Genomic DNA, 13,064 nt, shown 5'->3' on the forward strand with positions numbered 1-13,064 from the left:
AGCCCGTGATGTACCTAAACAGTAGAAACCCTGCACAAGTGACCCCATTTTGGAAGCTAAACCCACCAAGGAGCTTATCTAGATGTGTGGTGAGCACTTTAAACCCCCAAGTGCTTCAGAAAAGTTTATAACATAGAGCCGTGAAAATAAAAAACTATTTTTCGACAAAAATGATGTTTGCCCCCAAATTTGTATTTTCACAAGGGTAACAGGAGAAATTGGACCCCAAAAGTTGTTGTGCAATTTGTCCTGAGTACGCTGATACCCCATATGTGTGGGGGTAAACCACTGTGATAGCCTTACTGCGATCTTTGGGAGGCAGAATGAACAAATCCACAAAACGTGAAGAATTGGTTTTATTTTTTACGTCGTTCCTCGTGCGGTATTAGTGATTAGGCGACTTTATTCTTGGTGCGATTACAGCAATACCAGATTTATATCCTTTTTTTATGTTTAGCTTCTGTCACACACTAAGAATTTTTTGTAAGAAGTTTTTGCATCGCCATATTTTGAGAGCTATAATTTTTCCATATTTCGGCTGACAGTCATGTTAGGGTCTGCCTCCCTCCTGAATGCTGCGATCGCGCTCGATCGCAGCAATTAGGGGGTTAACAGCCAGGGGCGGCGCGGACACCACTCCTGACTGTAAGTGCAGAAGCTCAGCCACTGGCAGTGCTGAGCTCCTGCACTGACCGGGCGGCAGGTGCTGATATTTCAGCATCTCCTGCGCGGTCATGCTGTGATTGGTCAGTCACATTGACTGACCGATCACAGTGTTCTATGTGCAGGGACCGACGGCATGGGTTGCCTGCACCCGTTGCCATGCCTCTCAGCTGTCACAGACAGCTGTCGGCACTGAACTACCACAGTGGTAGTTTAAATGCATGATGGGCATAACCTGTCATGGTGCGGGAACTGACACCCTGCCATGATGGACTATGCCCGTCAACAGACGTTAAAGGGTTAAACTTGATTACAGTCATGAAAAGCATAAAGGTCTCCAGCAACCCTCAGTCATCATTGCAACCCATTGGTGCGTCGTGATCGCTTCATGGGTATGCTATTGGATGCATAGAATGACGCACGCCCCTGCTGATGCACTGTAAATGTTGCTGTCACAGATTGACAGCCGAATTTAACAGGTTTCTAGAGATGAGCAACCATGCTCATGTGTTAGCTTATGTCTTTGGCGTGCTCGAAAAATACGTTTAAGTTCCTGCAGCTGCATGTCTCTCAGATGTTCGACAGCTGCAACACATGCAGGGATTCCCCGTTTGTTAGACAATGTCAGCATGTGTTGCAGCTGTTGAACAGCCGCAAGACATGCAACCGCGGGAACTCAAAACATATTACTCGAGCACGCCAAAGACACTCGGTTAGGACACGAGCATGCTCGGATAACATCTTATCCCAGTACGTACGCTCATCAATACTTGTTACCAGTCACAGCTGGAGCGCCGGCTGCAAGAAGCAGATATTGGCTGAATAATTCAGCCGTCATGTGTCAGGAAAGATGCAGGCTTGGCTTGTGAGCCCGCATTAAAGGCAGAGAGCCGACATAAGATTTGCGAGTACGTTATATAAACCGCGCATGTTTTGAAGTTTATTTTCTACTTATTTGTCTTGTTTTTCTATATGCTATTATGGGCATTGGTTTCATAAGTACAGTAGTCTGTAGACTTGCAACTTTAAAAAGAAAGCTCAATATTTGAGTAAATGTCCTTCAATTTTCTTTACGGGGGGGGACAAACAACATCAGATGTCAGACCATTATGTGGCCATGGCTTACATTGAGTGCTGTAGATTTTATAAATAGAGATGAGCAAATTTGTTCGGATTCGGTTCCGAATACGATTGGATTCGAATATTGTTTCTGCAATATTCGGCGAACACAGCCAAACGTCATTAAAGTCAATTGGAATAGAAATTACCAAATATGTTCGGAACCGAACATAAGACATACATTCTATCCTACAACCCCAAACGTTTATTCAGAACTTTTAACTTCCTCCTCCACCCAGCACTGCCCCCTCCAACCTCCCTCATCTCTACTGAGGACTTTGCCACACACTTCAAAAATTAGATCGACCAAACAAGGCAAGTTTATTGTTAAACCACCACAACACCTTTGTATACAAGACCAATGCTTAAACCCCATAACCTCCCTCTCCAACATCACTGAAGGGGAGCTTAATTGTCTCCTCTCCAAATCATACCTCACCACTTGTGCACTAGACCCCATCTCATCCCACCTCCTCCTCAACCTCAACACCACACTTATCCCATCCCTAATCCATCTCTTCAACCTTTCACTAACTTCTGGTACCTTCCCTTCTGCTTTCAAACATGCCACAATCACGCCTATCCTTACAAAGCCAACCCTTGACCCAACCGCTATGTCCAGCTATTGCCCAATATTGCTGCTCCCTTTCGCTTCCAAACTCCTGGAGCAGCACATCCACACAGCTTTCCTCCCACCTCTCATCTAACTTTCTCTTTGACAATCTACAATCTGGTTTCCATCCCCATCATTCCACTGAGACAGCCCTGACCAAAATTACTAACAACCTACTTATAGTCAAAGCTAACGGACAATACTCTATACTCCTCCAAGGATCTGTTCTAGGACCCCTACTTTTCTTAATCTATACACTTGGCCTGGGACATCTCATAAAGTCCCATGGATTCCAGTACCACCTGTGTGCTGATGACACTCAGATCTAGTTCTCTGGCACAGACGTCACCTCTCTGCTGTTCAGAATCCCGGAGTGTCTATCAGCCATATCCTCCTCCTCCTCTCGCTTCCTCAAACTCAATGTGGACAAATCTGAACTCATCATCTTTCCTCCATCTCACAGTTCTTCCTTACCTGATCTATCACAATTAATAACACGCTTTCCCCCATACCAGAAGTCCACTGCCTTGGAGTAACCCTTGACTCTGCCCTGTCCTTCAAACCGCACATCCAAGCTCTTTCCACCTCCTGTTGCCTCCAGCTAAAAAATATCTCCAGAATCCGTCCTTTCCTCAATCTACTAAAATGCTTGTGCATGCCCTCATCATCTCCCGCCTCAACTACTGCAACATCTTTTTCTGTGGCCTCCCTGCTAACATTCTCACACCTCTCCAGTACATCCTTAACTCTGCTGCCCGATTAATCTCTCTCCTCGCTACTTCTCCCCTCTGCAAATCTCTTCCCAGGCTCCCATTCCCTCAATGTATCCAATTAAAATTATTAATACTGACCTCCAAAGCCATCCATAACCTGTGTCCTCCATATATCTCTGAACTAATCTCCCGATATCTTCCCTAATGTAATCTCCGGTCCTCCCAAACCTCCTTCTCACCTCCACACTTATTCGCTCCTCAACGAATCACCTCCAAGACTTCTCCCAAATATCCCCCATCCTTTGGAAATCTGTGCCCCAACACGTCCGACTTTCAACCACATTCAAATCTTTCAGACGGAACCTGAAAACCACTTCTTCAAGAAAGCCTACAGCCTGCAATGACCCTGCTGCCTCCTCCCCACTACCGGAGCTACCGCCTCACCAACACCGAAGCTGCCCCAACCTACTGTCTCCTTCCCCACCATCCTGTAGTATGTAAGCTCGCAAGGGCAAAGTTCTCTCCCTTCTGTATCAGTCCATTACTGTAGTTTGTTTACTGTAAGTGATACCTGTAATTTATATGTAACCCCTTCTCATGTACATGGAATCAATGGTGCTATATAAATAATAATAAGACACGAATATGTCAAAATCCAAACAAATTTGCTCATCTCTACTTATAAAGAACCGTATATCGATGTCCTGGTGTTCGTGCAGAATAAGATCGTTGTTTGAGAAACCTTGTATCGAATACTGCGCTCCTCGCATCCGGCTTTCTCTGTCATATCCTGCAAGAAGCTTCATACACCGTTTGACACAATAAAAAGTAATTGCTACATATTGGAAAAAAAGCTGCAGTAGTGAGGACAGAACACGGAGATGATGGGATGCATTCTCCAGATGTCAAGCATAGGTAACTGAGGACGTGAGGTGGCTTAGAAAACCTATTATACAGCAGAAGCCTAGAAAGGAGGATTAGGGGAGCGGAGCGCACTTACTTTATTTCAATTAGCAATTACCAAGGCTTTTAGGAACATTTTTAATTAATAACATAACGGAAATAGATTTTACTTCGCCTCATTTACAGAAAATGGAATTCACTTCTGAAAGTTCTAATGACTAGCTCATTTTAATTCTCGGAGAAAAAAAAGTGAAAATTTTTAAATTAAAGGGAACCTATCCCATAGAAATAATTGCAAGATGTGACCAGGATGCAGCATCAGACTGCTGGCTGCCACGGAGAACCATAGAAGATGCCAGACCTGGAATCAAGATGACGAGACATATGGATATGCATAGGAGATGTGTACACAAAAAACAGTAGAGTGTTCAATCAAGACTATCGACAATAGTAACCAATTATTTTTTTTTAATTTTAGATACAAATTAGAACAATAAAAAGATAGATATGATCCAACCGAATATAATGAAAAGGAGGCTCGATGCCACGGAGCAGTACATTCCCTCCCATAACACTTCCCCAGTTCTGCTGCAATCGTGACTTCATGTAATAAAAGACAAAATACTCAACTTACTCAGGAAAAAAAAAAATCATTTAATAAAAGATTCAAGTTTCCAGAATTAAGCTCCAGTAGTATTGCACATAAATCAAATCCAAATCTCGAAAAATGAAAAATAAAAATTAATAATTAAAAAAGGTGCTCGATTCTCAAATTAAGAGAAACATTTTTTTTTTTAGTCAATTGACAACAAATTTTAAAGCGACATCCACAGTTTTTAATTATTTCAACAAAATTTCTAAAATTTCCTGCCCGGATAACAGAGGCACAGAGTATTACCATATATTAAACATTTCTTCACAAGATGAAGAATAAAAGGTAAAAGTAATCTAATGAAGTTTCTGACTTCCGAATCAAAATGTTTTTGCCAACTCAAACCTCCATCCACCCTTCCAAAACCTGACTATATTCATTTTCCCTGATTTGGAGAACTACCGGTATCTAGTTTTCCTAGATCACATGCTTTGTAACCAGAGCCATAGAGCGAATGCAGATAAATACAAGTATTTGCAATTTAGCTTGTTTTTTGGCCAGCCCGATGAGTTGGTGCAGCACATGAGAAAACCTTTGAGCAACATCCATAAGTCATGGCGTTTTGCCGCCTTTCGACTTGACAGTGTCAAGTTTGGAGCAGATTCCGCTAGGAATCTGTCTTAAAAATTAAAAAAAAAAAAGAAAGTTAAAAAAAGTGACTAAACTGATGGTAGTAACTAATGAAATTGATGAAAAGCGGAACTTTTTTGGGGTATAAAAAAATTACATCTGAATGAGGCTTCAGTTGGAGGAAACCATGTCACTGCACTACTGGCTGGGCATTACACGCACCGATGAGCCCATCTCTTACGCTGTGGGGGTCCTGTTCCCCTTTTTTTTCTTTTTTTTTTTTTTAAAGAGTTTCTATAGGATTTTGTCAAAATCCTGTATTAAAAGTGTAGGCCAGTGGTTACTCCAGTTTACATGCAGCTGTATGATATATTCGACATTACACGCTAATATGGGTAAGACAAAAACAAACTTAAAGAATATTTTTATTTTTCTATAATCTTGTCCAGTATTAAAAGTTGTGAAACTTTCGCAAATCACTTCTTTATGGAATTTGTCTTCATTCCTGTGAAACCATGGCATGTATGTGGCTGTCAGCCCCCCTGCTTTTCTCCAATCTATTTGCCTACAGTTGCACTGATATCAGAGCATACTCATTTGGAGTACAGATGATGGCAGTGATGGGTTAGCACCTGTGTCCTCCTCTGAGTGCTGTGTTTATCAGAACAGTCTCTGGCAGCAGCTTACTCCCAGTATTAGTGATACAGGAGCTCAGCTGACCTTTTCACTGCCATCATCTGTACTCCCAAAATAGTATATCCTTATATCAATGCAGCTGAAGGAAGCAAATAGACTGGGGAAAAGTCATTGTTGGAAGCCACTTTACATTTTTTTTTTCTTTTTTTTTTTTTTTTTTAAATGCAGGAATGAAGGCAAATCTTCGAATAAAGTGATCAGCAGAGTTTCATAACTTCCCATTCTGAATAAAAATATATATAACGTATATATTTTTTTTTTTACAATATTCTAAAAATGAAGATTTACACCAATAAATATACCTTTTTTGTATACACCCTTCCTACAGAATCATATTTCTGGATAAGCTACTAAAATAGGTATCCCCAATGTGGTTTCTGTGATGGAAAGTAGTTACAACTATATAAACATCTCACCCACGCGTGGCATATAAACGAAAAAGAAAGAAAAAAAAAAACTGCAACAAAAATGAACTTTAAGTCCAGATCTTAATTTATGCTGCAGATTTCCAATAAGCATTTCATGCTTTCCAATGCAAGGGGTGAAATATTTTGCAGCTTTGCAACATTAAAGGCCCCGTCTCACTAAGCGATCTCGGTAGCGAGATCGCTGCTGAGTCACAACTTTTGTGACGTAACAGTGATCTCACCAGCGAGATTGCTGTGTGTGACAGCGATCAGCGAGCGGCCCCCCTGCCGGTATCGCTGATCGCTGGAAGAAACCTCTGGACATTTCTTTGGTCGCTGGTCTCCCGCTGGCCAGCACGCATCGCTGTGTGTGACAGCGGGAGACCAGCGATCAGGTGTAAAAAAATAATAAAAAATATAGTTATTCTCACCTTCCGATGTCCCGCGCAGTCTTCCAGCCTCTCTCACGCTCCGGTCCCAGTAAGCCTTTGCACGAATGACAGCGAGACTTTGTTATCCCTAGAGACCGTGACATCTCGCGGTCATTCATGCAAAGGATCACTGGGACCGGAGCGTGGAGAGAGGCTGGAAGACTGCGCGGGACATCGGAAGGTGAGAATAACTATATTTTTTATTTTGATTCTATTTTTTACAGGGGTGGCCAGCGATGCCGGGCGCTCGGCATCGCTGTGCTGATCGCTGGTGAAGCTGTCTGTGTGACAGCTCACCAGCGATCACATAGCGACTTACCAGCGATCCTGACACCTTGATATCGGTGTCGGGATCGCTGGTAAGTCGCTTAGTGTGACGGTGCCTTAAGGAACAGTTTTGCGTAGCCGATATTTATGGTCCAAGTATGGACTGCAATGTCCAGACCGGCAATGGGACTGTTGAGTTTGGGTCAGGAGACCTGGGGCAGGGTCGGACATTGATATCAAATGTGCAAAACTGTTCTTTGTTGCATAACTTTTCATTAGAATAGACTTTTCTTGAACATTTTCATTATTTTTAAGATCTACATTTGCTCTCAGTGACTAGAAATCTTGCCTCTATTCAGAGGCTGTCTAACTGCAAGGGGCACAAGTCATGAATCGCATCAACTGAAAATATTTTTTTTTTTTCTAATGTTCTCAAAGTAAATCAGGAGAACATTTCATCACCGAGCCATTAGGGAAAAAAAATAGAATCCACAAAAAACCCTATAAAAAAAACAAACAAAACACAATTGCATCGCTAGGATTAATGGACTCTGGCCGCATTCTACTGAAGCAGATCACTGATTGTACCTGTAGCGGGATCACTTGTACCAAGATTGGGACCCATTAGCAGAATAAGCGTAAGGAGTGACGGTCACATCCACACTGCGGCCTAAACACACTGTACAGCTTCGCACATTTTTTTCCACTTACTTCCTATGTGTAAAGACTTTCTAAATAGTCTTTATTAAACATGTTCTATTTTTCTGCTGCAGGCATCAGTAGGTCCTTTATCTGAGTGCATCACAAAAACACTACAAATGCATCCAAGCTTCTTCACAACAGACTGCTGCCCGATCTCTCCCTCCTGTCAGTGTTCGAGATAGCAGGAAGGAGAGAGGCAATACACATTTCCAGTGTGGATAGGGGAGAAAGCATCTACAGTCTCAAGGAGGACAGGGAAAACAGATTATAGAACAGGAAACCACATAAACAGAAAATATGTATAGGATAGGAGATATTCTGAGATACGAGTAGTGAATACAGCAGTACCTTAGACACTTAGAAAGCTTACATCCAGCACCCCGCCTCACCCTATTTGGCAATGCTGAGTGAAAATGGCAAAAGTTGCAGAATTCAAGTGCAATGCCAAGTTGCACCTAAATTGTGTGACTTTTCCAAGCTTTTATACCAGAATTCTGCGGTGAAATCTTTGCGAAATCAGGCCCAAAGTCTATGGTACTGAGGACAGCTCTGGGCCATCTTCTGCAATTGCATAGTCTTTAAAAGGAATAGCAGTGAGAATGTAACTCGGAACTCTCGTTCTTACTGGTATGGGGTGGGGTGGGGTCACAGTCATTATTTTTCTATGGATAGTTGATAATTTGCAATCACCACACCAATGAGCACCATATTTAAGTGCCAAGGCTTGTTGTCAAGCGTTACCAGAATTCCCAGTGTCACCAGTGTACGGAGCCTTGGCTGCCATAGTGAACTAAAGAAACATTCAAGGACAAGTGAGTGCAAAAACTGAAAATGGCTATATAAATAGAAAACCAGGTACAAAATCATCTTTCTATATAATGGCAGCAAAGGGCCTCCCACCCATGCAGGTTACAGACGTGGCAGGGGAACGTCCTATCACTTTTCTATACAGAGGATTGTCCGGTTTTCACCCTGGAGGGGCACAGCATACAGCAAGCCTTGGTCCTCGTCTTCACAGACAATTGCAATGGTCTCCGTATCATCTGTCTGTATAGTGTTGGAGTTCAGACAGGCCTAAAAGAAAAAAAAAAAAAAAAATACAATAAACGTCAAAGAAGAGTCAGCACTATGTTATATAGACATTATGAGAGAGGATAGCCCAATCCTGTACACCCCCAGTCAGGAAATATGGCAATCGCAAGCAACTACTTTCATTCTGGGGACATAAGCACCGGACCCCAAAACTACCAGGGATGTAAATACAGCCCGTAAACAATAAGTTAGACTTAACCTCCCTTCAGTCTATATACTTACCAGTTCCAGAAAGTTAAGCTTATCCTCCGAAATCAAGTTCTCCTTCTTTAACTGGTCCACGACACCTTCCATGACCTCCAACTTTGAGCAATGCTTCTGATGTCGCTGTTGTAGGGTCATTACTTTCTTCTGCAAGTTCACCATTACAGAGACCATCTCTGCGGTCGATAAGGTTTCCGGAAGATTGTCTGGTTCCTCTGATAGTTCTGTGCTGAAGTCTGCTGACTCGTCACTGGATGATACCTCATAGCAGCGTTTTGACACGATGGGAAGTGTCGAACTTATGGGACTTTCAGTAGAGCTTGACAGTATGGTCTCTTGAGAAGGTATCAATGGTGGCAGAGGACCAGACGACGGTACGGGGACAAGGGTGGCTGTTTGCATGGTTTCTAAATAGGACATCACATCTTCTGTGGTCATTGTAGCTGGGGGTGGTGTGGGTAACCCTGCTTCAAAAAAGGGCTCGATTGAGATGTTTTCCACCCCCACAGCATCATGATTAGACCCTGCCGTCACCTCAAAGACAGCAGGGACCTCATCTCCAACAGACTGTAAAACAAAGTCATGCTGTAATGTGGTGGTGGCAATGTGTTCTTCAGACAGGAAGCCAAGTTGTTCAACCAAAGGAACCTGTTGTATCTGGTGTTCTCCTAACACCTCAATGGGTAACGCTACAGTCTGGAAACCATGAGATGGTGCCAGGGCCAGTGACAACCCGTCAAAGGATTCGACAAAATGAATTAGTGGTACCAGATTCACCGCTCCCATGACTGCACTAGGGTCTGTGTTCAGCAGAAGCTCAGCTCCGTCTACGGAAATCTGACCGGTGGAGGAAGTTGGATCCAGAGCAATTGTCAAAGTTTCTGGAAGAACCTGGGTTTCACTGATGATCAAAGGTGAAACTGCAGACATGCAGACTTCATCAGACAAATTCTGCACGGGGTTCAGTGTTCTGGGCTTAGTCACTTGTATTCGGCTCTGAAATACAGAAGATGGGATTAGAAGATGCTCACCTGGAGAGTTTTAGGTCCACTAACAGTTTCCCATTATACTTTACATGCATTTCTTAAAAATAGTGGAAATAATTAATTAGGGGGGTCTCGTACATGTTCTTGGGATTAATACTGGTCCCAAATGTGGTAATGTATTGTTTTGGCATGCCCTGTCTGTGTAGTAGGAAGTCTCGTTTTCCTCCTCAGACTTCCATAGGTTCTGCTGAAGCCCACAGAAATTGATGGACACCACCGAACATGTGCATTTTCTGCTCGTTACTACACACCCTTGTTTTCTCATAGATGTCTATGGACTCCATTGACTTTACTAGGACCCAGAGAAGTCTAAGATGACAGGCATAGAGAAGATCTGCCGGACTCTGGTCCATCAGTCAGTTATGTAAACTGTGAATGCTGGACGGCAGAGCTCTGCAAATCTCCTCTCAACTCCTAGCCCTTCTTCTGATTAGCCAGACAAGTACGTCGTCATCATTCCAGCATGACGTGTCAGCCCAGCTAATCAAAAGAAGAGTTGGAAATGCCAGGAGGCAAGAGGAGATTCGAAAGCCTTCCATCTAACGGTCCTGTCCAATGGACAGGAGTCCTGTGAATCAATTCTCCCATCTCTAACATTTATTCATCTTACAAATGGAGACAGTTCGTAGCGGTAAGTGGATCTCGGGACGTCAGTATTCCGCGTCCACTGGATGGGTGTCTCTTCTGATTAGTAGACCACCATGACATCAAGTCACAACGTTAGCACGCACCAAACATACAAGTCAGAAGAGGACCCGGAAACGCCTGCAAGTAGGGGGAGAGAGGTTCGCAGGGCTCATAGAATACCAAAATGGCCACAGGACCAGGGTCCTGCAAATCAATTCTCTATAAGAAAGGAGAAAGAAGAGATAGAGTACAGAATACCTACCGACACCACCGGGCTGGAGGAGGAGAAGATGGTGGGGACAGCATCATGTCTGAGGTAGCGGACCCCCCAACGAATATGGAAACAAGACGGTCTGAAGTGCTTGTTGCAAAGATACTGGTTTTTCGTAGGGAAGAAATTTTCTACATTCATGTTTGTCAGCCATTGCTTGAGACGCACTTTATCGTGTAATGGAAACCTGGAGGAAGAAAGGAGAATCAGACTCGTGCAACTGACAGCTTCATGTATTTATATACATCTGTCACCCTCGAGTTGGGAGAGCCACCGGTCAGTCCACGCACTGCGTTCCCATTTATATGGATGTCTGACTGTGCCCTTGGAACGCAGACCAGGCATGGGGCATCATTACCCCATCCAACCAATCTGGCTGCCATGACTGAACGTGCATGTCAAGAGAGAGCCCCTTCCCTCTATTCTCGGTGCCCTCAAGGGAATTAAATAGCTGGGATGAGAGTTCTCCGTATCTGTAACATGGCTGACACCAGCAAGTAGACATCTGTACATTCACAGTGGTTTGCATCAATTGCGTAACTGTGAAATTGAGTGACGAGGTTCTAGGGATGATCCCAGTCTACAGGCTGCACTGTCATCATTAACTATTTCCAAACTGCCCATGGACTTTTAGGGTGTGTGCACACGCTGGGGATTCTACTGCGGGTCCGCAGCAGTTTCTACTGTGGTGTACAGTACCATTCAAATCAATGGAAAATGAAAACCCCTGTGCAGACAGTGCGGAATTTTCCGCGCGGATTTGCTGCGGTGTCAAAACCAGATCTGGGGGTTGTATACCAACCAGGGAGAACAAATTAAAAAGAAAAAAAAAACATATATATACATATCTCTATCTATCTTGCCCCAAAGATTATTTATGATCTAATGTGTGAAATAAAAACAGGAAAAAATAAAATTAAAAAAATTAAAAACTGCTGCCAGTCCAACTAAGCACTAGGTTATGTTCACACGTTGCATTTTTTCAGCATGTTTTTTTTAATGCATAAATAAATCCGCGTCTTATAGTTCAGCAAACTCAGATCTCATGCTCACATTTGGTTTTTTTTTGTCACTTCTTTCAGCGTTTTTCACCCATTGAAAGTAATGAGTGGTTCAAAAAAGGCTCAAAAAAAAAAACAAAAAAAAACAAAAAACACACGCATCAAGTTTTGCTGCACTTTATGTACTAAACTTTATCAGCATGCACAAGCGACAAATGTACCCTGACAAAAACGCAGGAAAAAAAAAAGGCCAAAAAAAAAAAACCTAAGCAAAATCTGCTCTTTTTTTAGGCGAATTTCTTACTGCCTCAGGAAACTAAGACGCAGCAAAACTGCAACATGTGAACAAAGCCCTACAGTCCCGACTCCACCACAGATTAAAAAAATCACGTCCCGTAGATGCGAATTGTTACAGAGAAGTAGGCAAAATGTTTTTCACAGCTATCTACTAGTTATGTTTTTTCAAAAACAGATTTTCTTTTGCCTGATAAAAAAATCGATAGAAAAAGAGAAGTTTTATAAAAAAATAAATAAATAAGGCCACGCAAAACAAACAAAATAAGGGTAAACAAGATATAAAGTTATTTAAATATACGAAAGAAAAAAAAAATAATTTACAGAAGTAAAAAGAAAAAAAGTATTCGGTTGGGAAATGGTTACTACTAATAAACAGATAAATTCCAGGTGGGAAGTTGGGTGGGAAGTCCGAGCCCCCCCCGCACGGCGACTCCCAGCCACGCGTCCCCTCCCCCGCACAGGCGCACACCGCCCCGCACTCACTTGTAGTAACTTTCCCTGCCTGTCTCCGCTCTCCTGCACTCCGGGACCACGCAGCTCTTCGGCATTCTGCTCGCTCTCTCTTGCCTCTAAAAAAAAAAAAATAATAATAATGACGTTTTCCGTTGTCCCCTTGACGTCACCCGGAAAGGCTGAACTGTGTGTAACCCCTAGCGGCCATTTTGGATCCGGGAAATCCGATCGGGTTCTTGTAATTTGTTGCCCCAAAGTGAGCGGCAGTGACGTCATCTTAGCGCGACTCACGTACGCGCATCACGCTGGCGGACATATTTAGTAAGGGTAGATTTGC

The 13,064-nt window shown here is 43.0% G+C and overlaps 1 protein-coding gene across 1 annotated transcript; it reads right to left on the minus strand.

Moving 5' to 3' along the window:
- Window positions 1-4,462: 4,462 nt before the first annotated feature.
- Window positions 4,463-13,058, minus strand: LOC141052122 (THAP domain-containing protein 5-like). Its single transcript, XM_073549342.1, has 5 exons — window positions 13,023-13,058; window positions 12,758-12,843; window positions 10,968-11,163; window positions 9,051-10,028; window positions 4,463-8,810 (listed from the first exon to the last, which is right to left on the minus strand). Exons 1-5 carry the CDS (start codon window positions 13,041-13,043, stop codon window positions 8,673-8,675), a joined length of 1,419 nt encoding a protein of 472 aa, XP_073405443.1. The 5' UTR covers window positions 13,044-13,058; the 3' UTR covers window positions 4,463-8,672.
- Window positions 13,059-13,064: the final 6 nt, after the last annotated feature.

Source organism: Dendrobates tinctorius, unplaced genomic scaffold (assembly GCF_039654945.1).
Source record: "Dendrobates tinctorius isolate UK_male_01 unplaced genomic scaffold, ASM3965494v1 ptg000158l, whole genome shotgun sequence".
NCBI classification, from domain to species: Eukaryota; Metazoa; Chordata; class Amphibia; order Anura; family Dendrobatidae; genus Dendrobates; species Dendrobates tinctorius.

Coding starts and splice junctions, on each gene's coding strand:
- LOC141052122 (XM_073549342.1), bottom strand. CDS start 13,043: ATGTCCGCCAGCGTGATGCGC. Junction 12,844..13,022: donor TGTCCGCCAGCGTGATGCGC/GTACGTGAGTCG, acceptor TTTTTTTTTTAG/AGGCAAGAGAGAGCGAGCAG. Junction 10,029..10,967: donor CCTCCAGCCCGGTGGTGTCG/GTAGGTATTCTG, acceptor TCTGTATTTCAG/AGCCGAATACAAGTGACTAA.